Below are 27,158 nucleotides of genomic sequence, written 5' to 3'. Positions count from 1 at the left end.
AAAAATAAAATATGACTGGTCATGGGAATTCCCTGGTGGTCCAGTGGTTAGGACTCTGCGCTTTCACTGCTGAGAGCCTGGGTTCAATCCCTGGTTGGGGAACTAAGATTCCACAGCTGAGTGGTGCAGCCAAAAAAATAAAATATGGCTGGTCAAATTGAGATGTGCTGGAATTGTAAAATACATATTGGATTTAGAAGTACATTTAGAAGTACATTCTTTTTCATACTAAGGTATGAAAAAAGAATGTAAAATAACTCAACCTTTTTGACACTGAAGTGTCTTACATTTCACCTTAGTCTCCATTGAGGTTCTGAGTAGCATGTATGACACCATGATATTTTTCTTTCCAGCTACTTCAGTGCCCTTATCCTGGTGGAAGGCATGGATATTGAATCCTTGCATAAGTGTGCTTTGGATGACAGAAGAGAACTGCACCAGTTTGCCCAGGACGGGCTTATTTGTCAGGTGAACTTGGAACAGCTTCTTAATTTTTTCAGATGGTTTGTAGTTAGTAGTAAGTTTTTAACCACTCAACTATACTGCCACATACAATTTTCCTTATTGTGGAATTTGTGGTTCTACATTGTTAAGAAGTTAATTGGATCTGGAAGAAGTCTCAGATTTGTTAGTTATTTTCACAGAGGTGAGAGTTGAATCTGTGAGAACAAGTAGAGTGACTCAGGGAGATGATATAATGACAAAAGAGGCCCAAGGACAGAACCTTGGCTGTTGTCTGCATTCATGTAGCCTGTGAAAGAAGAGGAAAGGGGAAGAACATGAGATGGGATGGTCAGAAAGATAGAAAAAGAGGAGAGATCTGAGAAAGTTCTAGAAGGATCAGGGAAATTTTCTAAGGAGTCTCTATTTGAACATGTATGTTATAATCTTAATACTACTTAAAATCAAGAGAGAAAACTGTGGGTAAAGGGAAGAGTAATTGAGGGGTCTAGTAATGAAGTGGCTGTGGCTTGGGAAGAGTAAAATGTCAGAATGGGAGAGAGGGGCCACTGAGGATGAATGGAAGACTTATTAAGCATGGTGAAAGATCCTCTGGAAGGGTCTTGACCCTTTCTGTTAAGTGACACAGGCATTGTTTTCTCTTTTCATTAGGATATGGACCGTTTGATGTTGACCTTCGGGGACATTCCACATCACACCCCAGTGCTTTTGGCTTGGGCTCTCCTCCGTCACACCCTGAATCCAGAAGAGACAAGCAGTGTTGTCCGGAAGATAGGTGGCACAGCCATCCAGCTGAACGTATTTCAGTATTTGACCCGACTACTCCGCTCACTGGCCAGTGGGGGAAATGATGTGAGGCTCGGGCTATTGGTGTTTGAGCATGAGAGTGGGCAAAGAGCGAGGCAGAAGCTCATTAATGAGTCATGATAATAATAATAGTAATTGTCAAGGACATGGATAATGAAAATAGTTTTGTAACTAACCTTTATAGAGCATTTACTGTGACAGACGTGTTTGGCACTTTCTGTACAATATCTTGTTCCATCCTTAAAATACTGTGCACTAGGGCTTATCATCCTATTTTACACATTAGGAAATTGAGACTGAGGGAGATGGAATTTGCCCACAGAAACAAATTGGCAGTAAATGGTGGATACAGTTTGAACTATGTCTGACTCTTTGCCAGTATGTTATGCTGTGCCACTTAGTATCTCTTAGAAGATAGCTTTGGTCATAATGACTGGAGAAATCTTTTTGGGGAGCTTATTCATTCAGCTGTACAGGATGAATTAGAAATTCTCTTGAGTCTTGTGTGTTGGGACTTAATTTGAGTGACACAGTTTAATCAGCTTGTTTTGACATGCTAAAGGAAACCTCAGCCAACTTGTTGGCACTGGTTGATTTATCTCGGTGACAGTTCAGGCAGCTGCATCATTCATACCAGCACATAGAGACTCTATCCTTTTTGTAGGCTGGAGGTGGTTTTCTTCCCCACAAAAACTTTGATCAGTTTGAAAATGGTTCCTTTTTGATGTTATTCTTGACTATGTTGTAATATTTATGGTTCCTGCTTTCTCTTTTCTCCCTTTGTCTTCCTGATCTTGGGACTAAATTAGGAATTGTGAAGCCTCAGGTTCTCTTCCCATTTGTTTACAGAGACTATATTAATATGATGGGATTGTGCTGAGTCTAGAAAAGAGTGGTGTTACTCAGAATTACCCACTGGCTCCTTTGTCATTACAGTGTACCACTAGCACCGCGTGCATGTGTGTCTATGGACTCCTTTCTTTTGTTCTGACCTCGCTGGAGCTGCACACACTGGGCAATCAGCAGGTCAGTGTCTGGCTTTCATGAGACTGTCTACACTGCCCCACTTTGCAATCATCTTCCTAAGATACCCCTTTGAAGCTGATATAACACAGACCCATTTACTTCAAGTATGATTTGTTTATTGTTGTTTTCCACTTATCATATTATGAAAATGATGCATATTAATGATTAAAAAATTAGAAAGTGCTGATAAAAAGAAAAAACTATAATCCCACCTTGCAGGATAACATATGTTAACATTTTGATGTGTTCCCTTCCAAATATAAAAATACAATAATTCTCTAGAAATGGAATCACAATGTATATCCTGTTTTGTAACCTATTTTTTTTACTCTGTAGTGCACCTGTCCCAAACAGCTGTGGATGCTAATTAATATTCTTGTGCAATATTTTTTTAAAATGAAATATTTCAAAGTTATTCCAAAGGAGACAAAAATTGTCTAATGATCCCATCACCAGCTTCCAAATTATCAATGCACAGCTGATCTTATTCATTTCTGCCCCTTTCCTCCTTGGTTATTTTGAAGCAAATCCCAGACATCATTTAGTAAATATGAATATTTTAGTAAAATTTCACAACCATTATCATATCTAAAAAAAAAATCTTCAAATAATCAAGGCAGGGTTCAAATTTCTAATTATAAATGTCATAAGTTTATCATAAGTTTGTATCAGGATCTAAATAAATAAGATATGTACATTATTGGTTGATAAGTCTGTCAAATTTCTTTTAGTCTATAGTTGTGCTGTCCACTATGGTAATCACAAGACACATCATTGTCTAGATCCATTAGTTCCTTAGGCGTTACGAAATGGCACTATTCTGACTCTATCTCTCCTCTTTTGTTTACTGGTTGGAACATTGCTATAGAAAAGAAATTTGTTTCACCATATATACAAATATCAAATCATTATCTTGTGCACCTGAAACTAATATAATGTTATCTTTCAATTATTTCTCAATTAAAAAAAAGAAATTCTCTCTTGTTAACTATTTGATACTCTGGTATAGAGTACTATACATGCTTCTTTTCCTATATTTACCACTTTTCCCTAGCATCCTTAGTAGCATCCCAAGTTGGCTACTGAGGTTTATTTTTTACATGGCATTGTGAACTCATGGATTTAAACATATTAGCTGTGTTTTAATTCATTGCAGTCATTATTCTTTTCTCATTTTTTTTTTGTTTGTTGTTTTTCTGCAGTTAGTATTCTTAGGCTCAGGTTGCCCCATCTTTGGCCAGTAAGAGCTTTTTCAGATTAGCTTCTGAATCTGTTTGACATTTCTCTTACACATTTTGATAGCTCTGTTGCTTTCTGATATGACAAAATCTTGCAGGATTATCTTAGAAGATTCTTGCCCCAGACTTGGAATCTGCCATTTCTCCAAGGAGCCCTGGTTCCTTTCAGTGGGAAATGATATTTGAGGAGTTCTTTATAACTAAGTCATTTTATTCATTTACGATGAGTGACTTATTTTGGAAATTGAAGAAATTGATTAAGTTGATGAAAATGAATATTTCTTATCATTGGAGAGAAAAGAAATTGGTGTTAATTGAAAGACTCAATTTCCAAAGCTCTAGGAGCATAGAACAAGCTTTGTGTCCTTTGCCAAAATTCTGGTCACATTTGGACCCTACTATATGCCTGGAGGATTGGTGTTAACATTTTGGGGTTACAGGTGTCCTAGTACTTGGAATTTTTTCAATAAATCATTTCATAAGCCTTCACTAGATTCCCAGTGTGTGCCAAACTCTGTGCCAGGTGCTGGGGATGAAAAATTTAAAAAGGCATTATTCTTGATCTCTAGGAGCATAGTTTAGCTGAATCTAGTAGTACCTCACATTTACATGGCGTTTTAAACTTTACAGTTCATTTTCTCGTACATTATCTCATTTAATCCTTATGACAACACTGTGAAGCAGATAATAGTTTCACCATTTTAGAATTTGAAGTTCAGAAAGGTTAATTTGCCTAACATCATACAACAGATTAAGATTACATCCCTTACTTTTTTTTTTTTTTTATGCGGTACACGGGCCTCTCACCGCTGCGGCCTCTCTCGTTGCGGAGCACAGGCTCCAGACGCGCAGGCTCAGCGGCCATGGCTCACGGGCCCAGCCGCTCTGCGGCATGTGGGATCCTCCCGGACCGGGGCACGAACCCGTGTCCCCTGCATCGGCAGCCTGACTCTCAACCACTGCGCCACCAGGGAAGCCCCATCTCTTACTTTTTAATCCCAGAATTCTTTCTGACATACTATATGAAGGTATTATTCATGTTTTTATTTTAACAGTTAAAAAAAGATGGACTGGTTCAACTAGGGAAAATAAGCATTTTCTTTTTCCCTCCCCAACAGGATGTAATCGACACAGCATGTGAAGTCCTGGCAGACCCTTCTCTTCCAGAACTGTTCTGGGGAACAGTAAGTATGTCAGAGGGAGCCATGCTGTGGTATTCTCTGTAGCAGAAGAATTTATTAAACACTTACTTTGCGATAGGTCTTATACTAAGCTTTTAAGTCTGTTTTCTCATATAATCTATACAAAAATCTATGGATTGGGTAGTATTATTATCATCACCATTTTGCGTGTGAGGAAATGTGATGCTCGGAGATGTGAAGTGATTTGCCCAAGCTAGTCACAGCTAGACAGTCAGGATCAAGATCTAGTTCTGTCTGACTTGAGTCCCTAGTCCACATTATTAACCAGTGTGTTCTCTCTCCTACCCATCAAGTCTTTTTTTACATTGAGAGACTCAGGCAACAGTAGTGCTATTAACTCCTGAACGTACCACTGGGCGACTGTAATTGTGTCTTAAGAGATTTCAGAATATTGTAACAGGTTTAGAGTAAGAATATGGCTTTGGAGAGAACAGTTTCTCACCAGTACTTAGTCTTACCATTGACGGCCTCAAGCCTCAAGGTCCAGCTAATGAATAAATCTGTTTTCCCTTAAACTGTGGCCTGACTGATTTGCCTTTATATCTTATCCTCTTTTTCCTGAGATGCTATCCAGTCTTACAGAATTAGTGTTCCAGGGAGAATCGGGTGGGAAGCAATATTCAGGTTGAGGATGTGTTGCTCGTGTGTTTGGTGCTATCTGCTGACATGTTGTGGGTGCTTTTCACATTAGTGGAAACAGGTCATGCACAGGTGAATGGTGTTTTCCTATGGAGAGGACGGCAGAGGTCACTGGAGGCAGCAGTAGTCTCTTCTCAGGTCCTGACTCAATCAGTTGTTGATAGCCTTTTTCAGTGGAAACGTGGAAGTCTTAAATTATTAGAGAGGAATGATGTCTGCCTAAAGGAAAGGATTAATTTTACTCTTCCTTATGATTGCTGGGCAGTTCAGAGATGTGTTAATCCGTGGATAATGTGAAGGTCGGTGACTTCTACCCTTCCATCATAGGAGCCAACCTCTGGTCTTGGGATCATTCTGGACAGTGTATGTGGAATGTTTCCCCATCTCCTCTCCCCACTCCTGCAATTGCTACAAGCCCTCGTATCAGGGAAGTCTACTGCCAAGAAGGTACGTTATTCAGTTAGATGCCTAAATAGAGTAGGAGATGTTTTTTAGGAATCCTTTTTGCTTTCCACATTGAAATTTCATTGCCATGGCAAGAATTAGTCTGAGGTTGAATGAAAAATGTCGAAGATAGTGCATCAGTTCTATAAAATTAAATTTAAATCTTTTTATTAAGTACCTATTGTAGATATTTTGGGAGTGGGACAAAATGTGAAGTCCCTTAGTATCTAGATGGAAGAGAGTAAGGGGTCTAAGAAATAAGTAATAAAGCCAGGTGGTATGTAACTAATGTCATCTGAGTGGTAAAGACCATACTGTTCAGGAGAGGCAACTCTCTGCGGAGTGAGGGGGGCCTTGACTTGGGTGTTAAAGAATAATAAGGATTTGACAAGGAGTGCAGAGGCAAGTCTAAGAAGAGTCACAGGGATGGGTTTGTAAGAAGTTTGAGAGTCAGCACAGTCTGGCTGACCACACAGTCTGGCTGAAAGAGCAGAAAAGCAGATGGGAAAGACCCCTTAAATGTCCCCCTGGTAAATGTGTGGCTGAGTTTTTTTTTCTGTGTGTTGGCAGGTGTATAGTTTCTTGGATAAGATGTCTTTCTACAATGAACTTTATAAGCACAAGCCCCATGATGTGATCTCCCATGAAGACGGAACTCTCTGGCGGAGGCAAACACCCAAACTCCTTTACCCTCTTGGTAAGATAGGCAGACCCTGGTTCAGCTGTCTCTTTTCCATGGCCTCTGTGTGGACCTTACTGCTGTTTTAATGCTTCACTTGCATGCCTTTATAGCAGGTCCTTCTCCTCTCCACTGTGCTTGTTGATTTGCTAATAAATTATTAGTTAGTTTCTCACTTTTTTCCATCTTTAGATTGTTTTACTTCAAAAATAATGCATGTTCGTTATAACAAGGGAAACAATGCAGAGATACATTTTAAAAAGCTAATCTCTCTTTAGACCTGTCTCCATCAGATGATTAACGTTAAGAGTTTGGTGTGTGTCCTTTTGCACATTCTGTGTTCTTTCAAAATTCATTCTGCAAACTGATTTTATTATATGTGGATCTGACTCATTCTTTTTAGTAACTATGTAATTATTCTTGATGTCCCATAATTTTTTATCTTTTCCCTTCCAGAGGACATTTAGGCTGTGTCAGGTTTTTGCAACTATAAACAATGCTGCTTTGGGGACATATACCTTTATATACTAGTGCTTTTATTTTTAGTATATAGAATCCCCAAAGTGGGATTGTGGGTAAAAGGGTATATACAATAAAATTTTTAAATGCATGTCCACTGACAGATGAAACGGTTTTTAAAAAATGTGGTATATATAGGTGAGACATCAAGTCTTCCTAAGAGCCAAAATGTGGAATATTATTCAGCCTGAAAGAGAACAGGAATTCTGACACATGCTATAACAAGGGTGAACCTTGACGGCACGATGCTAAATGAAATAAGACAGTCCCAAAAGAACAAACACTGTTCCACTCATATGAGGTACTTAGAGTAGTCAGATTTACAGAGACAAAAGGAGAATGGTGGTCACAGGGGCTGAGGGATGGGGTAATGGAGAATTATTGGTTAATGGGTATAGAATTTCAGTCTTGCAAGATGAAAACAGTTCTTTGGGTGGATGGTAGTGATGGTTGCATAACCATGTGAATGTACTTAATGCCAGTGGACTGAACACTTAAAAATGGTTAAGATGGTATATTTTATGTATTTTTTACCACAATTTAAAAACAATAATAAAAAGTTTTGAATGGTAATGTCAAATTAAGTTGTAGAAAAATGTTGTAGCAATTTCCTTTCCTACGGGCGGTGTATAAGAGTAACAGCTTTACTGTCCTAATCTCGGCATCATTACTGACTTACCCAGTCACCCAGGCACCTACTGTCCCATAAGGTGGTCTTCCTATAGTCATCATTTGAGTGGAGAACCACTCTGCACTCAGCTGTTTTTCAGACACATGGAAAGAGTCACTTCCCCAATGACAAGAGAGGGGTTTTGTTTTTCTTTTTCTTTTTAATGGAAAAAGCTGTAGCAGTGTTGGATACTAGGAAGAGAAACTATGCATCTCTGAGTGATTAAATATTGCTGTCTGTTATAGGAGTCACCTCTTCCTATTAGACTAATTTCTCTCTCTCCCTTCCTTAGGGGGTCAGACCAACCTTCGCATACCTCAAGGCACTGTGGGCCAAGTAATGTTGGACGATAGGGCCTACCTGGTACGCTGGGAATACTCTTATAGCAGCTGGACCCTCTTCACCTGTGAGATTGAAATGCTGCTTCATGTTGTTTCCACTGCAGGTGAGGTCAGCTTTGGGAGACATCTCTGTGGGAAGAAAAATGGACATGCTTAGAGGATTTGGAAGATAGAGAATTTCAAGATAAGATTCAGAACCTTCCAGATTGTGATTAGCATAATTTGTTCATCTGGGTCTCAGAGACTGCTCAGTGATCTTAAAGGAATTGTTTTCATTGAGATCACAAGCTTCCTTCCCCCTCAGATGTGATTCAGCACTGCCAGCGGGTCAGACCCATCATTGATCTGGTCCATAAGGTCATCAGTACAGACCTGTCGATAGCAGACTGTCTCCTGCCCATCACGTCCCGCATCTACATGCTGCTGCAGCGGTCAGTATCTGGTAACTCCGCTGGGCTAAAGTCTGCACATGTTCCACTGTGGACAGCCCTGGTGTGGTATCTATCCCCAGCCGAGGGCTTTCCTGTTTTCACATCCCTGCTGCCAGGAGGGATTTGGGAAGAGAACTGGAAAATACTTGGGATGCAACAAGTCGTATTATTCATTTTACTGAGTACAGTGCACTGTTCTCCAACCAGGTTAACAACCGTGATCTCCCGGCCTGTGGATGTCATTGCTTCTTGTGTCAATTGCTTGACCGTTCTGGCTGCCCGGAACCCAGCAAAGGTGAGACACCAAGTCTTCCTAACAGCCGAAAAACGTCACGCTTGGTGTATACCTGAAGACACATGGACATTTGACTCTTCTTTTCCCTTCTCAGGTCTGGACTGATCTTCGTCACACAGGCTTTTTACCTTTCGTGGCCCACCAGGTCTCCAACATGAGTCAGATGATTAGGTGAGCCAGGTCTTAGGGATTAGAGTATATTCCCTGGGCGTACCATATACATTTCAGATCTAAGCTAGCTTCGTTAGTTTTAAAGATGCTTCTCTGCCCGTTTGCTCCTTGTCTGTTCAGCCCTCTCACCGGAAATGAGTGGGGGCAAGGCAAAAGAGGTGATGGGACTTGGGGCACAGAGGCTGCTTTCCTCTTAGGCCAGCACTGATGGTTCACAGTCTTCAAAGCCTGAGAGAGAGAGACAGAGAGAGAAAGGTATTTCTCATTCACTAGGTACGTGGGAGTTAACTTTCCAGTCTAGAGAGTCCAGAGGTTTCTGGATCCAGAGGCTCAACTTCCCCTTTTTAAGCCATAGTCACTCTGTACTTTTCCTTGATTCATGGCCACTCGAGCTTGCCTGGTAGACCAGTTATTAATACACAGGCTCCATCTTACTACCTGAACATTCTCTCCTTGCTTTCTTTTGCTTACAAGACGAGGATGTTTTCCTCATGTTTATTTGATTTTTCACTTTTGAGGTTGTATATCAATAAAGTCTTTAATGCTTACCCTGGGTATTAAATAGCCTAGATTTGATTAATTCCTTTGCAGAGCTTTCCTGTTTTATGCCCAAGCCATCTAAATAATAAGAAGAATGCTCTGTGATTATAATTTTTTGAAACCTTTTTTTCCCTCTGCCTCTCTGTCTTTTCCCAGTGCTGAGGGGATGAATGCTGGAGGGTATGGAAACCTCTTGATGAATAGTGAACAGCCCCAGGGCGAGTATGGAGTCACTGTTGCCTTTCTGCGCTTGATCACCACTCTTGTCAAGGTAAAATCTAATCAGATAGAAGCATCTGAAATAGTTTCCCTGCCCCCAGCTACTGTAGTCATTTTGTTTGCAGCCAGACCAGTTGTCCTGAGGTTATGGTGATGACAGTTTTCTGTGTATTGAGTATTTATTGTGTGCCAGATTCTGTAGTAGATGCTTTATCTGTGTTAACTTATTTAATACTCAGAGGCTGTATGGTATAATGCAGCAACTCTCAAGCTATTTTGACAGAGCCCAGGGTAATATGTACACATTACATCATATCCCAGGATACACATTGTATGTTTACTTCTAAAGCAGAGTTTCACAGTACAACACTACTTTTATTATGCAAGATGCACTCAGATGTTTTCTAATAAGTTATCTCACAATCCACTAATGGGTCACAGCTCTCTTTGAAAAATACTTATGTAGCATAGATTTTGGAGTCAGAATTAGGTTTACTTTTCAGGTTGACCACTTACTAGCTGCATGACCTTGGGCAAGTACTGAATTTCTTAGAACCTCTCTAAACTGGGATGATAAATATCTCTGCCTCATGGAGTTGTTGAGAGGGCCACACATGCAAAATACTCAGCACACTTCCTGCCTGCAGGAGTCAGTCAATCAGTGAGTGCTTAAAAAGATAGAAACAATCCTATGTAGAGGTAGGGATATAGATATTGATGTTTATATAAAGAAGTCCCATTTTTAAGATAAGGAAGCTGATGGTAACAAGTAATATTAGGACAAAGAATTTGGACCGTCAGATCTCCTTTCTGATATCCGAGTGATGAGGTAGAGGTTGGGGGTGGTTGGTGATCACGGCAGTGAAACTGGCATTCTCCATCATCAACAGTCCTATATCCTCTGTGTTTAAGATAGACCTCTCTTCTGCTCAGATTTAGCCTTCATCCCTCTCTTTCTTGTAGGTGCCTTTTGTGACATTGTCAAATTGTCTTTTTAGTCCCTTTCTCTGTTCTAGAGAAACCTACAACTTGGATTCAGTTGAACTAGAGTATTCTGATGTTTCTTTTTTTTTTTTCCCACTGATGGCCAAGGTTTGCCCAGATTTCCTTTGGACCTATTTGGACCTATGGTTTTGGAGTTAAATCTCTAGTGACAAAATGACTTACCTTTAAGTGGCATAAACCTTCACAGCATGGTTTCTTGTAGGGGCAGCTTGGTAGTACGCAGAGCCAAGGGCTGGTGCCCTGTGTCATGTTTGTGCTGAAGGAGATGCTTCCGAGTTACCACAAGTGGCGGTACAACTCCCACGGAGTGAGAGAACAGATTGGTAAGGAAAGCGTGGGCAGGGAAGATGGGAGGAATTGCTGGTTCCCTGGATTTTTCTCTCTTGGGATAAGGTTCATCACACAAGGCCGCGTCATTCCTCTGTCTTTTCTGGAGTCCAGGTTGCCTGATCCTGGAGCTGATTCATGCAATACTGAACCTGTGTCATGAGACAGACCTGCACAGCAGGTAGGAGGCGGGTGATTGCTAGAGCTCGGTACTCTCGGATGCTGCCAGTCCGCAAGGGAAGACACAGGCTTCTGCTGTGCAGAGCTAGCTCATTCTTCCAGAGTACTCAACTTGGTTAGGCCCAGAGCTCAGTGCTCCTGGGTTCTGACTTGCTTTCCACCAGGCTGTTTCTCCTTTCTCCCTATGAAGAGAGAAGAGCCAATGAAATGGGAACAAGGTTGTTCCCAGTGAAATTGTACACACACACACACACACACACACACACACACACACACACACACACACACACACACACACACACACCTTTTTTATGACCTTTACAAAAATTATGCATGTTCATAGGGAAACAGGACTATTAACAAGTTAATGTGTATCTTCTAGGTTTTTTCCTCTGCTTGTACTAACTCTGTACCTTTTATTTCTGTGCCACTGCATATAGATCTGTCTTGTGTTAATGGTTCCATGCATTCCATTGTATGGATTAATAATGATTCATTTCAGTAAGCATATCCATTAATTGATGGACATTTAGATTGTTTCTCAGGGTCTATTTAAGGAAAGGAATCAGAGTGGCTTCCTCTGGCAGCGAGAGCTGATCTGTATCACTAATGTCCAATTGTTTAGGTTTGGACAATACCCTTTCCTTCCAGTAGTAAATTTGGCAGCTCCCCGGTAACTCAGAACATGTCTGTCTTCCAGTCATACCCCCAGTCTGCAGTCTCTCTGCATCTGCAGCCTGGCCTATACGGAAGCAGGACAGACTGTGATCAATATCATGGGCATTGGCGTGGACACTATCGACATGGTGATGGCTGCTCAGCCCCGCAGGTGGGCCTCCCTTGCCACCTTCCCCCATTTATCTTTATTGTGCCTGCATGTTGTAAGAACTTTAGCATTAGAAAGACAACCTTGTTCTTCCTAGGGCATAGCCTTTGTATAACCTAATGGCTGCTCTGTAGACTGGCACATAGCAAAGGGAGTTGATTGCTCCTCCTCTCTCCTAGTTTGGACTGGGGCCTCTAAAAGAAGCTGTTGAACTCTGGGATTATTGTTGGAATCTAATTCATGAGAGCACATGTATTGCGAATGAAGTCATATTGTCTGAATCAACTTTGGTTTCCATTTGGCACCCTAGTGATGGGGCAGAGGGCCAGGGGCAGGGCCAGCTGCTGATCAAGACGGTGAAACTGGCATTCTCCGTCACCAACAATGTTATTCGGCTGAAACCTCCTTCTAATGTGGTGTCCCCCCTGGAACAGGCTCTCACACAACATGGTATGTAATTTTCTTCCACTCAGCAGCATTTCTGCCCATAAGTACATACTTCAGGCTGTGTTTTTAGAGGTCAACAATATTTTCTGATGGAACTCTTTGAGGAAATTTGGGAGTGATCACCAGTTCCCATCCTGGACTTAGAAATAAGAAGACTGTATCATACTTCATCTCTTCCTCCTATTGATGACAGAATGATAGTAAAGAACACATGTTCAAAGTTAGACTGTCTAGGTTCAAATTCTGACTTCAACCAGCTTTGACCTTGGGCACGTAATTAAACAACTCTACTTCAGATTTCTCGTCTATGAAGTGGGGATAATAGCAGTATCTACCTTATGAGATTATAATGAAGATTAAATTACTACTTGTAAAACCTGGTACCTGTTTAGTATTGACTGTTATTACTCTTTGACCTTAAACTACTCATTTAATCTCTTTGGGACCCAGTTTCCTCGTTTTCAAGTAGGCGTTTGGGTAATGTCTCTGACCTTTTTCGAGCTATATCATTTTGGGACTTTTAGCATTTCAGTGTCATGCTTTAATGTGATCCTTTAATGTGGTTAGGTTTTCCTAACCTATTTGTTAACATGCTGTTTTCTTAAAAATGTATCTTTTCTGCTCTTTTTTTAAAAATTTATTTAATCTATTTTTTTTTTTATTTTTTGGCTGCGTTCGGTCTTTGTGCAGTGCGCGGGCTTCTCACTGAGGTGGCTTCTCTTGTTGCGGAGCGTGGGGTCTAGGCACGTGGGCGTCAGTAGTTGTGGCTCACAGGCTCTAGAGCGCAGGCTCAGTAGTTGTGACACACAGGCTTAGTTGCTCCGCAGCATGTGGGATCTTCCTGGACCAGGGCTTGAACGCGTGTCCCCTGCATTGGCAGGCGGATTCTTAACCACTGCGCCGCCAGGGAATTCCCTCTTTTTCTGCTCTTAATGAATTGGATTGAGCTGTTTACCCCCAATCCTGCCTGTCCCCTTGGCTACTGAAAAAAGAGGATGATACAACCACCTAGATTTGCTCTGGCCCTCCAAGTACTTGAGAGTAAATTCCCTCACATATATGAGCCTTTTTGAACAGAAGGCTCTCTTAAGAGCTTGAATCAGGCATGCTTTGGTGTCTAAACTGTTTCCTGTACTTCTTCAGGTGCCCATGGGAACAACCTTATTGCTGTTCTTGCCAAATACATCTACCACAAACATGACCCTGCTTTGCCACGTCTTGCCATCCAGCTACTGAAACGTCTGGCCACGGTAGGATCCCACCTAACAAGTCAAAGCCCCAGAAAACTGACTTTGTGCTTGAGACCACTCTTGCTTTCTCCCAAGAGAAGTAGCTAACTTGGACTTTTAAAGTGATGTAGCCATAAAGACACACACACACGCACGCAAATTGTGTTTTATGAGAGGTGTTTTTTTCCCCCGTTTATAAAAGACATACAAATTCATTTAAAAATGTTTATTTAAATGTTACAGATAAATGTAACATAGAAAGTTAAGGTACCCTATGATCTCCTCATTCCAAGAATTCCTGTGAGCAGGTTGGTACTCATTTCTCCAGATTTTTTTTATCTGTGCTTATATATTAAGGGATGTTTGGTGTGAGCTTTTGTTCTTTCCAAAAGCAGAATTCCACAATACATACTGTTTTGTGTCTAGCTTTCTTCACTTAACACGATATCCTGCAGTCTTGCCGTGTGGGCACATTTGGAGCTACTTCATTTTCTAATGCTTGCACGGCATGCCATAGAATGGATGCCTCCTAATTTATTTGGACTATTTTCTGTCTTAGTGTTAAACAGTGCTGTAGTGAACATTCTTATCCATAGAACTCTGTAAACTTTTGTTTACAGTTCCTAAAAATTAGATAGATATCAATGGGCATTTTAATTTTTATTAGAAATTTTGAAATTACCCTCCAAAAAGGATTGTAACAGTTTATGCTCCTAAAACCCAAGTCTTGTATCCTTGCCACAGTGGCTTCATCAGTTTTTTAATCTTTGCTAATCTAATAGACAAATCAATATCTTTTTTTTAACTTTGCATTTATTTAACCATGAGAGAGGTTATGCATCTTTTTATGTTGATTACTATTTCTTCTGGGAATCGTTGGGCATCTTTTGCTGTAGTTTGGAATGATGTCTCTTTTGACCCAGAGCTATCCATCTGAATGTTTCCCTTTCTGGCATTTTCCGAGAGTTGCTCAGCACCTTTCTTCAGGAGTCTGTTGAGGTTTCTCTGGAGGTAGAGCTCTAAGCCTGTGTGTCCCGGTCTCCACCAGGTGGCCCCAATGTCAGTATATGCCTGCCTGGGCAATGATGCGGCTGCCATCCGCGATGCCTTCCTGACCCGACTGCAGAGCAAGATTGAGGACATGCGCATCAAAGTCATGATTCTGGAATTCCTCACAGTTGCCGTAGAGACGCAGCCAGGCCTCATTGAACTGTTTCTGAATCTGGAGGTGAAGGATGGCAGTGATGGCTCCAAGGTGAGCCTGCACCTGGGATGAAGCTGGGAGATGGCTCCCTGGGAGGTGGGTGCTGGACTCTGCGGGTCCAGTTGATGGCAGAAGCTGTGGGGCTGAACTCTCACCTGCCCCTCTTGCAGGAATTCAGCCTTGGGGTGTGGAGCTGTCTCCATGTGGTGCTGGAGCTGATTGATTCCCAGCAGCAGGATCGCTACTGGTGCCCACCACTGCTGCACCGTGCAGCCATTGCCTTTCTGCATGCCCTGTGGCAGGACCGTCGGGACAGTGCCATGCTGGTCCTCAGAACCAAGTGAGTCTGTCTCCAGGAGTTACTTAACCTCCAGAGCTCATGTCCTTGTCTGTAAGATGGGGTAACAGTCATTCTGAGAGATTTGTTGTGACAGGTCCCTGGGCACATGCATAAAAGTGCTTAGTGCTTGGGTCGGTGTGTGGGAGTTTATTCTCTTTTTAAAGCTGCCACCAGCAGGTGTAACCTTTACTCTGATGTGTTTACCTTAGAGTTTCCACCTTTTGCATTTCTGCCTTCTGCCAACCCCCCAAAACCATTGTTCGTGAGAAATGGTAGATTCAGATGAGAGTGGCTCACTCAAGCCATTGGACTGAATGGAGCACACTCTTCTCTTGGAGCCTGTTTTGTCCATGGAACCCTTGATGTTTATGTAGGAGCAAGCGGCCCAGGCAGCAGATGTTAGGGTTGTGGGAGCGATAAAATGTGGGGAAGTAACCACCAAGGGGAGGTGGAGAGAGGAGAAGGGACCGGGTAAGAGAACATGTGATTGCCAACACGTATTTTCTTTTTAGACCCAAGTTCTGGGAGAATTTAACCAGTCCACTATTTGGAACCCTTTCTCCTCCCTCAGAAACATCCGAGGTGAGCAGTGGTGGAGGGAGGGACAGTGACTGAAAGTCCCTGGGAGTCAAGGCTGGGCCGTGAGACTGAGCTGTGGAAAGTGACTCCTCCCCTAATTAAACAACCAGAATGTTTTCTTCACTAGAAACTTCTCTCTCACAGAAGTGCTTGCCTCCTCTTCCTTTGCTGTCTTGCACTGGGAAGGAGAGAGGCATGCCCTGCTCTGTGTTGCTGGCTCTGTGGTCTCTGCTCACTTGGAGACACTGTGGACCTGATGCTTCTGCTCTTGCTAGTTAGATGCCCACTCACATTCGACAGGAAATGTGCTTTCTCGTTTTCTAGTGTCGGGTCCCTGCTCTGTTTCCTTGTGGGAGGGCGGGGCACCAGGGGAGAGGTTCTCATGATTCTCTGCTCTCCCCCTCCACAGCCCAGCATCCTGGAAACCTGTGCCCTAATCATGAAGATAATTTGCTTGGAGATATACTACGTAGTTAAGTGAGTCCTTTCCCCTTTTGAGATTTTAATTAGAGGTTTGTGGCGGGGGGACCATGGTAGTCTACGGCTGAGGGCACGGCTGTATGAGCCAAGGCAGAGGAGAGAGCTGGTTTGGAGCCATTTATGGAGGGCCACTGGTCTGTGTCCCTGGCCAGTCCATTGATGGCATTTATGATTGTCAGAAAGAGTTATTGTGAAGCAAACTCCATGTGCTTGGGATTTTATGGAGGAGGAATCCTAGAAAAGGCCTCAGCCTAACCCGTTACGCTGAGCAAGAAGTGTGAGCCCCACACATCAGAGCTGATTGGGAGCTGTCTGCTTTTAAGCCCATGTGAGGTGGTTTTCTCTGCCTCAGCAACGGTCTGTGCCCATCACATTCCCATCTGCTTTGAAAACCTAACTGTAGGTTTTGTTTTTCTCGGCACCATAGGGGCTCATTAGACCAGTCTTTAAAAGATACACTCGAGAAATTTTCCAGCGAGAAACGCTTTGCCTACTGGTCAGGGTATGTCAAGTCCTTGGCAGGTCACACGGCTGACACAGAGGGCAGCAGCTGCACCTCCCTGGTAGAGTATCAGATGCTGGTCTCCGCCTGGAGGATGTTTCTCATCATCGCCACCAGTCACGTAAGAACCTCCTGGGGTGTGGTTTTCACTTTGGTATCCTAGCAACGATATGCTGGGATGCCTAGCAGATACACCCCCTTGGGATAAAGAATGAATCAGGATTTTTCTCTGAGAGCTAAAATGTAACAGGTTCTGTGCCAAATATGGGGTGTTTGAGGGCTTTGGAGCAAACAAGAGACCCTTAAAGAAAGTGCAGAGAAGTCATTTTAAATCCCTTCAGACATCCATGAAACCCTCCTATAGCCACCTTTGCAGCCCTGGATAGGTCCAGGGGCTCCCTTCATTCATCCACCTCTTGTGCACGTGGATAGTTGGCCTTCTCATGCTGTGTGCCCTGTGGACGCTAAGTACATATTTGTTGACTAGTCAGCAGGTAGCTACAACGGCTGCAGCAGCACCCTCTCTAGGGAACAGTTGGTTTTCCTTGGTTCTAGAAACGGCATTTCCTGGGCTTCTTAGAAAAAGAACAGAGGCCATTGTCTCTGCAACGTGTGTCTACAGAGCATTGCTTTTTAGAGAGAGAGTTAACGTTTGGGAAGAATTTGCATTTTTCCTTGGCGCATGCTCTTTGACAATGCCATGCTGTGGAGTAAGGACTTGATATTGACCTATTTTGCCTTAGGGAATCCAGATTACTATCTTGATTTCATTACTAACTTCAGCTTAATAGATGCCCTTTGTTCCAGGCACACTCTTACATCTTCCATGACTTGTTCCTTAGTGCCAGACTGCCCACAGCCTTGGAGCTTGGCTGTGGCAGAGTGGTTTTGGACCCCTGAGACTGTAGACACACTAAAAGGCTCAACCATCTTGGGGGAATGATTGATTCCCCAGGCAGTAATTTGTATGTCACCTGCCTTTTAGGTCCTACCTGGGCAGCAGTTCTTGAATTGCAGCTCTGAAAATCTCACCATCCTCTTTTCCCCTAGGAAACCTATCTGGTTTAGTCCAGGATATTGATCATTCATTCATTTAATGGATAGTAATGGAATGCTTACTGTGTGCCAGGCACCGGGATGCAGCAGTGAATAAGGCAAATACAGTCTTTGATCCATGAGAGAGGCAAATTGTGAACAAATTTACAAAGAAATATAGTTTGGGATTGTGGTAGTTCACTTGAAAGACGCTGTGGTAGGGCTTCCGTGGTGGCGCAGTGGTTAAGAATCCGCCTGCCAATGCAGGGGACACAGGTTTGAGCCCCAGTCCGGGAAGCTCCCACATGCTGCGGAGCAACTAAGCCTGTGCGCCACAACTACCGAGACTGCGCTCTAGAGCCCACGAGCCACAACTACTGAAGCCCGTGCACCTAGAGCCCGTGCTCCGCATCAAGAGAAGCCACCTCGGGCTTCCCTGGTGGCGCAGTGGTTGGGAGTCCGCCTGCCAATGCAGGGGACACGGGTTTGTGCCCCGGTCCAGGAGGATCCCACGTGCCGCGGAGCGGCTGGGCCCGTGGGCCATGGCCGCTGGGCCTGCGCGTCTGGAGCCTGTGCTCTGCGGCAGGAGAGGCCACAGCAGTGAGAGGCCCGCGTACTGCAAAAAAAAAAAAGAGAAGCCACCTCAATGAGAAGCCTGCACACCGCAAGGAAGAGTAGCCCCGCTCACCACAACTAGAGAAAAAAGCCCGTATGCAGCAACGAAGACCCAACACAGACAAAAATAAATAAATAAAATTTTAAATATATATATATATATAAAAGAAGATGCTATGGTAGCGACTGCTAAAGGAGGATAGGAGTGGTCGGGAGGCCCTCTCTGAGGAGGTGCTGTCCACACTGAGGCCTGAGTGTGTGAGGAACCTTCCAGAGGGTGCTCTAGGCAGTCAGAGTCACAGATGCAAGGGTCCAGAAGTGGGAAGAGCTTGGTGTGTTCACGGAGGAGGAAGGAGGCCTGTAGGGCTGGAGTCGAGTGAGCACGACGGGGATGATACCAAAATCAGGTGGACCAGATCCTAAGGGGCTCCCAGGCCTTGTAGAGGAGTTTGTGTTTCTAGATGGGTTCCACTGGGAAGCCTTGAAGGGTCTGAGCAGAGGAAGGATGTCATCAGGGGGAGGAGGTGAACCTGGGCTTGGTTCTGACCATGACTAAGGTAGACAAAGAAACAGCAGGGCCCTCAAGCCCCATTTTAAACAGGCAGTCGGTGAGGACCCCACCTTTCTTGGCTTTTAGAGTCTGGGAAATTTTCCAGACGTTTTTTTCCTGTTCCTTTGCAGGCGGAGATAATGCACCTGACCGACTCTGCAGTGCGTCGCCAGCTCTTTCTTGACGTGCTCGATGGGACCAAGGCGTTAGTAAGTGTGTCTGGGAGATTTCCCATTCCTCCCAGGGAGAAGGTCTCCGAGGTCAAATAGCTGCTCGCAGCCTGCAGCCGCAAGAGTGGTCAGGTCAAAGGGCTCAAGTGGCCTGGGAGGCCCGAGGCTGCAGTGGGAGGCAGAGGCCTGCTGCCGCCATGCCAACCCCTGGCCTCTTCCCCGTGACCCACCCCTGTGAGCTTGCTGCTGGGAAAGAAAGGCCTGAGGCCAAAGGTGCCTGCGGACGGAGCTCACATCTTCCCGCCTCGTCAGCTCACAGGAAGCCTGATGTTAACTGTGTGCCGTCTCCCCTCAGCTCCTAGTCCCCGCCTCCGTGAACTGCCTCCGCCTGGGCTCCATGATGTGCACTCTGCTGCTTATTCTTCTCCGGCAGTGGAAGAGGTGAGCCCTGTGACAGGAGGGGCGGCCTGTCCCATCCTCTTTAGTGATGCTTGCCTTACCCTTCCCGAAGGAGAGGAAGTGGGTGTGAAATGGGCTGGGCTCCCCTCATGGGGAACGGGACTCAGGCAGACACCTGATGTGAGGCTCACTGCTCCACAGGCATCCTGAGGGGGAGCAGGGCAGTGTGTGGCCTTTCTCTGAGGTGTGTTCTCCCCGCCCTCTCCTCTCCACGTTGCTTCTAGTGAGTTAGGTTCTGTGGATGAAATCCTCAGACCCTTGACGGAGATCCTGGAGGGAGTGCTGCAGGCAGACCAGCAACTCATGGAGAAGACCAAGGCCAAGGTGTTCTCAGCATTCATCACGGTGCTGCAGATGAAGGAGATGAGAGGTGAGGGGCAGAGAGGAGCCGGTGGAGCGGTCTCCTGGCCCCTGTGCCAGCCAGCCTGGACAGGGCTTCCTCCACTTCAGAGCCAGATGTTTCTCCTGTGAGGCTTGAGTTTTTGGTGTCGGAACTCTTATCTTCAGGAAAACTCTTTTTCTCCTCCCCTCCCATGGGACAGATGCCTTGGTGAGCATGACAGCATCCCCTCCCGTTTGCTTTGCAGTGAGCGACATCCCCCAGTACTCCCAGCTGGTGCTGAACGTCTGTGAGACCCTCCAAGAAGAGGTGATTGCACTCTTCGACCAGACCCGCCACAGTCTGGCATCAGGCAGTGCCACAGAGGACAAGGACAGCATGGAAACTGACGACTGCTCCCGGCCCCGGCACAAGGACCAGCGGGATGGGGTGAGGGGGCACCCTGTCTGTCCTTCCCACACACATCCACAGATATGAACTGCTGCCTCGTCTGTGCCAGGCCCTGGGGCTGATTAGTGACCAAGACAGTCACAGCCTGATGGGGAAAGTTAATAAATCAGACTGTGCAGAGATGTGTCAGAATTCCATTGTGGAAAGTCCTGCAGGGGTGAAACAGGGAGAATGTGCAGCATGGAGTTCTCACATCATCTAGGGACTCAGAAAGAAAGTGCCCTTTCAGCAGTGACTTAAAGAACTGGTAGAGAGCCGTGCAGGCCACGGGAGCAGGGGAGCTTCAGGCAGCAAGGACAGCGTGTACTGAGCTGTGGGTAACAGTCATCTGGTGTGAGCCAAGATGAAGTGAGGCCTGGAGAGCTGGGGGCTAGATGACCAGCAGCCTTGTCAGGGTCTTTGGTCTGGCTCCTAAGTGAAATAGGAAACGATTTAAGGATTTTAAGCAAGGGAGAGGAAACATGAGATTTGTACTTTAGAAAGTGTGCTGGATGTGGTATGGAACACTTTTTCAAACTGTGGGTCAGGACCTATAAATGGGTCCTGAGCTCATTTGGTTACAACCAGTATTTCTTTTTTTTTTTTGCGGTACGCGGGCCTCTCGCTGCTGTGCCCTCTCCCGTTGCGGAGCACAGGCTCCGGACGCGCAGTCTCAGCGGCCATGGCTCACGGGCCCAGCCGCTCTGCGGCATGTGGGATCTTCCCGGACCGGGGCACGAACCCATGTCCCCTGCATCAGCAGGCGGACTCTGAACCACTGCGCCACCAGGGAAGCCCCACAACCAGCATTTTTTAAACGAAGTAGAATAAAACATAAACGAAAATATCTGTGCTTTGCAGGAGATAAGGGTAGGTTTAATGAAAACATGTAAGTATGCCTATACTGGAGCACAGTATAAACCGTATTATTACTTTGGGTGGCTCGTGGTCAACAGTAAGTGTGAAAAGCCACTGGGATGAAGAATGGAGTAGAGAGGATCCAGAGAGAATGAAGGCCCATTTAGTAGGTGACTGCAATAGTGCAGCTAGAGGGGAGGCCACTTTGACTCCACGCAGCCGCGGGCTCGGGCGGGGGGATGGGGAGGAGCGCTGACACGGCTTGATGGCAGTTTCGGGTGGTGGGGAGGGCGCTGGAGTCCTGTCTCAGCCGGCTCACTCGGAGCGGGGGTGACTGGGGGCAGTCCGTCCTCTTCCTCCCCTCCTCCTCCCCCTGCACTGCCTCCTTCCCTTTCACCCATCTTTGCCCCTGGGCCCCAGCAGGTGTGTGTCCTGGGCCTGCATCTGGCCAAGGAGCTGTGTGAGGTGGACGAGGATGGCGACTCGTGGCTGCAGGTGACCCGCAGGCTCCCCCTCCTGCCGACCCTCTTCACCACCTTGGAGGTGAGCCTTCGCATGAAGCAGAACCTGCATTTCACTGAGGCCGCGCTGCACCTGCTCCTTACCCTGGCTCGCACCCAGCAGGTAGGAGGCAAGCCCGCGGGAACCTCTTTGCTTATGCTGGGTGGGTTCTGATGCTGCCTGTGAGTCTCCCAGCCCAAGACCTCCACCTGCCCTTGGGTGGGGTGGCTGCGGTGACAGCTTCCATCTTATTCTGCATCTTTCCCTCCCAGGGGGCCACAGCAGTGGCTGGAGCCGGCATCACCCAGAGCATTTGTTTGCCCCTCCTGAGTGTGTACCAGCTCAGCACCAATGGGACAGTGCAGGTGAGTGCCAGTGGCCTGCCACTGCCTCCCGCAGCCCCCCTTGGTGCTTTCACTTGCCCCAGAAGTTGCTCTCTTTAGTGGCCTAGTTAAGGCACTGATGGTGCAGAATCCTCCCTGCCCCCAGACTGACCTTTAGCAAGAGAAGCTCACACAGTTAGTTAGTGCTGGACGCGGGTCTAGAACCTAGATTCCTGTAACTGCTGCCTTCGGACCCCGTCTGGCCCTGCTGCTGTCCATTCCAGGAGCTTTTCTATTCCGACCAGCCAGGCTGCCTCAGTTGCTGGGCTGCAAGGAGGCCCCGCTCTACCTGTCAGCTGGGTTCCTCGGCGCTGTCGTGATTCTGTCTGTTGTTTGTGTCTCAGACGCCCAGCACCTCTCGGAAGTCGCTGGACGCCCCCTCTTGGCCGGGTGTCTACCGCCTGTCCATGTCCCTGATGGAGCGGCTCCTCAAAACCCTGCGCTACAACTTCCTGACCGAGGCCCTGGACTTCGTGGGGGTTCACCAGGAGCGGGCCTTACAGGTGAGGGGCCGCTGGGATCCTTGGGGTCGGGGCTTGGGGTTCAGGGGCGTCTGGACTGTTCGGGTCTGAGGCTTGGCAGTTGAGCGGTGCCAGTGCTCCCGCTTCTGAGATGCCGTGAGGACTGTTGGCTGACAGGCCGAGCAGTGTGGCTGCCCTGCTGAGGGAGGGGAACGGTCTGGGATCCGCTCAGACAGAAACCTCTTAGTCAGAAACCGCTTCGTCCAGCCCCCTGTTAACGCTGCCCCCTCAGCGTATGTGGACCCAGGACCTCTCCTCCCTGCGGGAGGGCGGGAGCAGGCGTGGTAGGTCCCTGAGTCACCCCATCCTTCCCCGTGTCCCCCCTCCCAGTGCCTCAATGCGGTGAGGACGGTGCAGAGTCTGGCGTGCCTGGAGGAGGCGGACCACACCGTGGGCTTCCTCTTGCAGCTCTCCAGCTTCAGGAAGGAGTGGCACTTCCACCTGCCTCAGCTTATGCGGGACGTCCAGGTGGGGCCTCAGACCTGCTTCTTGAAGGGTCTGGGGAAATGCTCGGAGGGGATGGGGCAGGCAGTGAATCGCAGGCCTGTTCCTGGAATGTGGGCTTTTTCTTTAGGTATCACAGGGTTTGGTTTCACACTGCTCCCCTCTGGAGCCGAATTTTCCCTCCACAGGACAGGGCAGCCTCATAGGTTGAGAAGCTGGGCTCTGTGGGATCGACCTTGGTTCGCATCCCTTAGAACAGGACTTGGGAGCCAGCCGAAGAGGGGGGCAGGGAAAGAACACAGGCTCTGGAGTCAGACAGGCCTGTCATTTGCTGGTTGTGTGAGCTTGGCGAAGTTACTTCACCTCTCTCTAAGCCTTTTTCTTCTTCTGTAAGATGGGAAAATTATCCCCATCTTACTTATTTACTTAGGACCTCATACTGTGCCTGGCATCTAGCTGGGTCCCAGGGAAACCGTCCAGGCATCTGTTGACCCACAGTTTGCAGTCGAGCGTGCTTGGTGGCGTGAGATTTTGAGCTAGAGAATGTAGGGAGGGGCTCAGGGGGCCGGAGAAGTACGTTGTTACCATAGAGACCTGCATGGTGGGTCTAGTTGGTTGGGCTGCTGCCTCGAGGCTCCCCCTCACCCCTCCCCTGGGTTTGCTGCAGGTAAACCTGGGCTACCTGTGCCAGGCCTGTACCTCCCTCCTGCACAGCCGCAAGATGCTGCAGCACTACCTGCAGGTAACTGAGCCCTTGTCCGCTGCTGCTGCCTGGACCGCCTCACCCCTGGCTTCCGTGGGCTCCAGCCATCTCTTGTCTCCTCCCCAGAACAAAAACGGGGAGGGCATCCCCTCGGCTGTCGCCCCCCGAGCTCAGCGGCCACCCACAGCTGCCCCCTCCTGCTCCTCCTCCAAGCAGCCCACTCCTGACACAGAGGCCTCGGAGCAGCGGGCCTTGCACACCGTCCAGTACGGGCTCCTCAAGATCCTCAGCAGGACCCTGGCGGCCCTGCGCCACTTCACCCCCGACGTGTGCCAGATCCTGCTGGATCAGGTACCAGCCACCTGTGCCACCAGCCTCCAGTGGAGCCGTGAAGGCTCTGCTGTGCCCTGCTCTGCACCAAGAGCTGCCTGGGCCCTCTGGGGCCCTACATCGCTCTCGTCTTGCCTTGCCTTGCAGTCCCTGGACCTTGCTGAATACGACTTCCTGTTTGCCCTGAGCTTCACCACTCCCACCTTTGACTCCGAAGTGGCCCCCTCTTTTGGGACCCTTCTGGCCACAGTGAATGTGGCCCTAAACATGCTTGGTGAGGTAAGTTGGCCCCTCAACCCGAGTCTTCCCGTGGGCACGTTTATCTAGCCTTCCCTTCATCAAGTGAGTGTGATAGAGCCGACCTGTAAGAATTAGCCTGAGACTTCAATGAATAACTGATGAAATAGCTTAATGTAGGCCCTGCAAAATGGAAGCTCTCAATGAGTTGGAGCTGTTACTGTTACCTTATTTTTTTAACCCCCATTTCTTTTTCTCCAGCTGGACAAGAAAAAGGAGCCTCTCACCCAGGCAGTGGGGCTCAGCACACAAGCGGAAGGCAGCAGAACACTGAAGTAAGAAAGCCTCCTTCCGGGATTGGTTTGGGGCTGGGGCAGTCTTGAGCGGGCTCTTCTCTTGGCGCAGTGGCCCACCGCACACTGCCAGCTTGGCCCTCCCTGCAGCAGCGCCCAACCTGCCCTCCTCCAGGTCCCTCCTGATGTTTACCATGGAGAACTGCTTCTACCTGCTCATCTCCCAGGCAATGCGTTACCTTAGGGACCCGGCTGTGCACCCCCGGGACAAGCAGCGGATGAAGCAGGAGCTCAGCTCAGAGTTGGTAGGATGGGTAGGGGGCCCTGCCTGGTGGGGCAGGGCCACTGGGGAGGGGCCCCAGGAGGTCCCAGTCCCCCACTTCCTGTGGCCAGCCCTGAGGGTGGGGGACGCGGGGCCTCATCAGGTGCTTTTTCTCTTGCAGAGCACTCTGCTCTCCAGCCTCTCACGCTACTTCCGCCGGGGAGCCCCCAGCTCCCCTGCTGCTGGCGTCCTTCCCTCGCCTCAGGGCAAGTCCACCTCTCTCTCCAAGGTCAGCCCTGAGAGTCAGGAGCCTCTGATCCAGCTAGTGCAGGCCTTTGTCCGGCACGTGCAAAGATAGGGCCTCGGGCCCGCCGCCACTCTCCACCAGCCTGCATGGGAGCCCTGGGCAGTAGGGGTGCTGCTGGCCTGAGGGGCCTGTCTGGGGCTGAGAGCAGCTCCTGTCACCCTCCCCAGAGTAGCCACGACTCCAGCCACCAGCCCCCAGCATTATTTTTGTAATAGATCAAGAGGTCAACAGCGGGGAGCCACGAGTCTGCTGCGCTCACAGTCTCATGTTCAGAATGCCCCCAAGAGGTGTATTCCTTTCCTTCAAGCATTCCCCACAGCACTTGACCCTGGCCCCGGGGAGAGATGGGGGAGCCAGTGTCACGTGCAACCAGGAGAGGCTGTACGCACGGGTTTGAGAATCTGTTTTCCACGCTCTGTTCTTGCAGTTTTGGGTAATATTGTGGTCTATTTATACAAATATTAAAATACTGTTTATACACAACTGTGTGGGGTGTACCTTCAAAGCCCAAGGACTAGCCAGCTCTCAGAGCATCGAACCGCCTCCCTCGGCCGAGGGCCCAGAGTGGAGTGGAGGTTTGGGGAAGGTGAGATAGCCACCACTGACCTAACGAACATTCCTCCGTTCACGTCTTGGTGTTGGGGGTGCTGGGTGGGCGCTCAGATTCCGCCCCCCCCCCCGACCCCTACCACGCACCTCCACTTACAGCTGGCTGAGCTCACCACCGGCTAGAGCCTTCCTTGAAGCTCTGCTCCTGCTTATAGCTCTGTGCCTCCCCCTCCCTTCAGAAGGCCCGCCAGTGGGGCCCACCAGCCTCCAGCCTCTAGCCTCCTTGGGACCTAATCACAGAGTTCTGGGCCCGGCTACAGGCCTTAATCTAAAACTGGCTTGTAGCCCAGAGCTACCACTTGAAGTTTCTGGAACCAGACTGACCTGGGCTAGAGTCCCTGCGTGGCCACTTATCAGTTATGGAACGTTGCGGAGGTGACTTTCTGATCTCTTCTTCCCTCATCTGCGAGGACGACACGAGAATACACGTGAACGTGCTTGGCTCAGTGCCGGGCCCCTGGGAAGCACTGTCAGCCGGCAATTACTCGAGCTTAAACTATCGTGCAAATTTTACAGTCCCCTCTACCCAATTTTAGGCAAGTCTTTCTTAGGAATAAAACATCTATTATGCAGCTTCCTGGGACTTCCCTGGTGGGTCCAGTGGTTAGGACCCTGCGCTTCCACTGCAGGGGGCCTGGGTTCAACCCCTGGCTGGGGAACTAAGATCCTGCAAGCTGCACGGCGTGGCCCAAACAAACCCCCACCGCCCCCCCCTCCCAAAAAAAACGTAATTACGCAGCTGCAGTAGGAGAACAGCACTCCCTCCTGAGCAGCACAGGCAGCGTGGGAGGAAGGGAGGTACTGGCTTTGCCCTAAGAGCTCTCCCTCCCTCTGCCCTAGTGCTTCTGGGAGGGGCCCACAGCAGGCACGTTGCTCTCTTTCTACATCACGCCCTCCCCCTAGAAGAAGGGGTGGTGCAGATGTGAAGTCTCCTCTTCCCTTTCCCACCTGTGAGGCCCGCGACCCGACCGGAGCTCAGGCAACATGCACACGAAGGATGGTTTATTATTTGTCACTGGCTAGAGAGCAAGCAGACAGGCAGAGTAAAAAGATCAGTTAAAAAGTGAGTGTGGAGAGGTGCAGGCTGCAGCCACCATACTTGGCTTGAGCTGTATGAGGGGAAGGGTAGCACCGGGGAGATGCCGCTCCGTGGCCCAGGCTCCCCTCTGCTCCAGCTCATCCAGAGGGGACGACATCCGGTCCTCAGGCCTCCACACACCTGCCTGCCTTTCCCCCTTTGCTGCTTTTGGCAACTAAAAGGCAGGAGCTCCCTCCCCCAGGGTGCACCCCAGGGCTCCCTCAGGCCTTCT

The 27,158-nt window shown here is 47.7% G+C and overlaps 1 protein-coding gene across 1 annotated transcript in view; it reads left to right on the top strand.

Moving 5' to 3' along the window:
- The window catches only part of NUP188 (nucleoporin 188), a 42,394-nt gene extending 16,690 nt beyond the window's left edge, over window positions 1-25,704 (top strand). The window contains exons 10-44 of the mRNA XM_082842999.1: window positions 354-468; window positions 1,114-1,314; window positions 2,206-2,295; window positions 4,652-4,717; window positions 5,702-5,821; window positions 6,389-6,515; window positions 7,979-8,131; window positions 8,332-8,458; window positions 8,666-8,753; window positions 8,848-8,924; window positions 9,621-9,735; window positions 10,891-11,011; window positions 11,130-11,196; window positions 11,896-12,024; window positions 12,332-12,471; window positions 13,612-13,718; window positions 14,746-14,952; window positions 15,072-15,241; window positions 15,754-15,823; window positions 16,230-16,297; window positions 16,728-16,923; window positions 19,134-19,211; window positions 19,528-19,613; window positions 19,856-20,001; window positions 20,219-20,400; window positions 21,682-21,882; window positions 22,032-22,124; window positions 22,487-22,645; window positions 22,994-23,131; window positions 23,775-23,849; window positions 23,937-24,161; window positions 24,288-24,419; window positions 24,639-24,712; window positions 24,846-24,975; window positions 25,114-25,704. Coding sequence (XP_082699125.1) covers window positions 354-468; window positions 1,114-1,314; window positions 2,206-2,295; window positions 4,652-4,717; window positions 5,702-5,821; window positions 6,389-6,515; window positions 7,979-8,131; window positions 8,332-8,458; window positions 8,666-8,753; window positions 8,848-8,924; window positions 9,621-9,735; window positions 10,891-11,011; window positions 11,130-11,196; window positions 11,896-12,024; window positions 12,332-12,471; window positions 13,612-13,718; window positions 14,746-14,952; window positions 15,072-15,241; window positions 15,754-15,823; window positions 16,230-16,297; window positions 16,728-16,923; window positions 19,134-19,211; window positions 19,528-19,613; window positions 19,856-20,001; window positions 20,219-20,400; window positions 21,682-21,882; window positions 22,032-22,124; window positions 22,487-22,645; window positions 22,994-23,131; window positions 23,775-23,849; window positions 23,937-24,161; window positions 24,288-24,419; window positions 24,639-24,712; window positions 24,846-24,975; window positions 25,114-25,290 — 4,450 coding nt within the window. The 3' untranslated portion in view covers window positions 25,291-25,704. The remainder of the gene's footprint in view (window positions 1-353; window positions 469-1,113; window positions 1,315-2,205; window positions 2,296-4,651; window positions 4,718-5,701; window positions 5,822-6,388; window positions 6,516-7,978; window positions 8,132-8,331; window positions 8,459-8,665; window positions 8,754-8,847; window positions 8,925-9,620; window positions 9,736-10,890; window positions 11,012-11,129; window positions 11,197-11,895; window positions 12,025-12,331; window positions 12,472-13,611; window positions 13,719-14,745; window positions 14,953-15,071; window positions 15,242-15,753; window positions 15,824-16,229; window positions 16,298-16,727; window positions 16,924-19,133; window positions 19,212-19,527; window positions 19,614-19,855; window positions 20,002-20,218; window positions 20,401-21,681; window positions 21,883-22,031; window positions 22,125-22,486; window positions 22,646-22,993; window positions 23,132-23,774; window positions 23,850-23,936; window positions 24,162-24,287; window positions 24,420-24,638; window positions 24,713-24,845; window positions 24,976-25,113) is intronic.
- Window positions 25,705-27,158: the final 1,454 nt, after the last annotated feature.

Source organism: Leucopleurus acutus, assembly GCF_964270905.1.
Source record: "Leucopleurus acutus genome assembly, chromosome: 7".
NCBI classification, from domain to species: Eukaryota; Metazoa; Chordata; class Mammalia; order Artiodactyla; family Delphinidae; genus Leucopleurus; species Leucopleurus acutus.
This window is presented reverse-complemented; position numbering and strand designations above follow the sequence as displayed.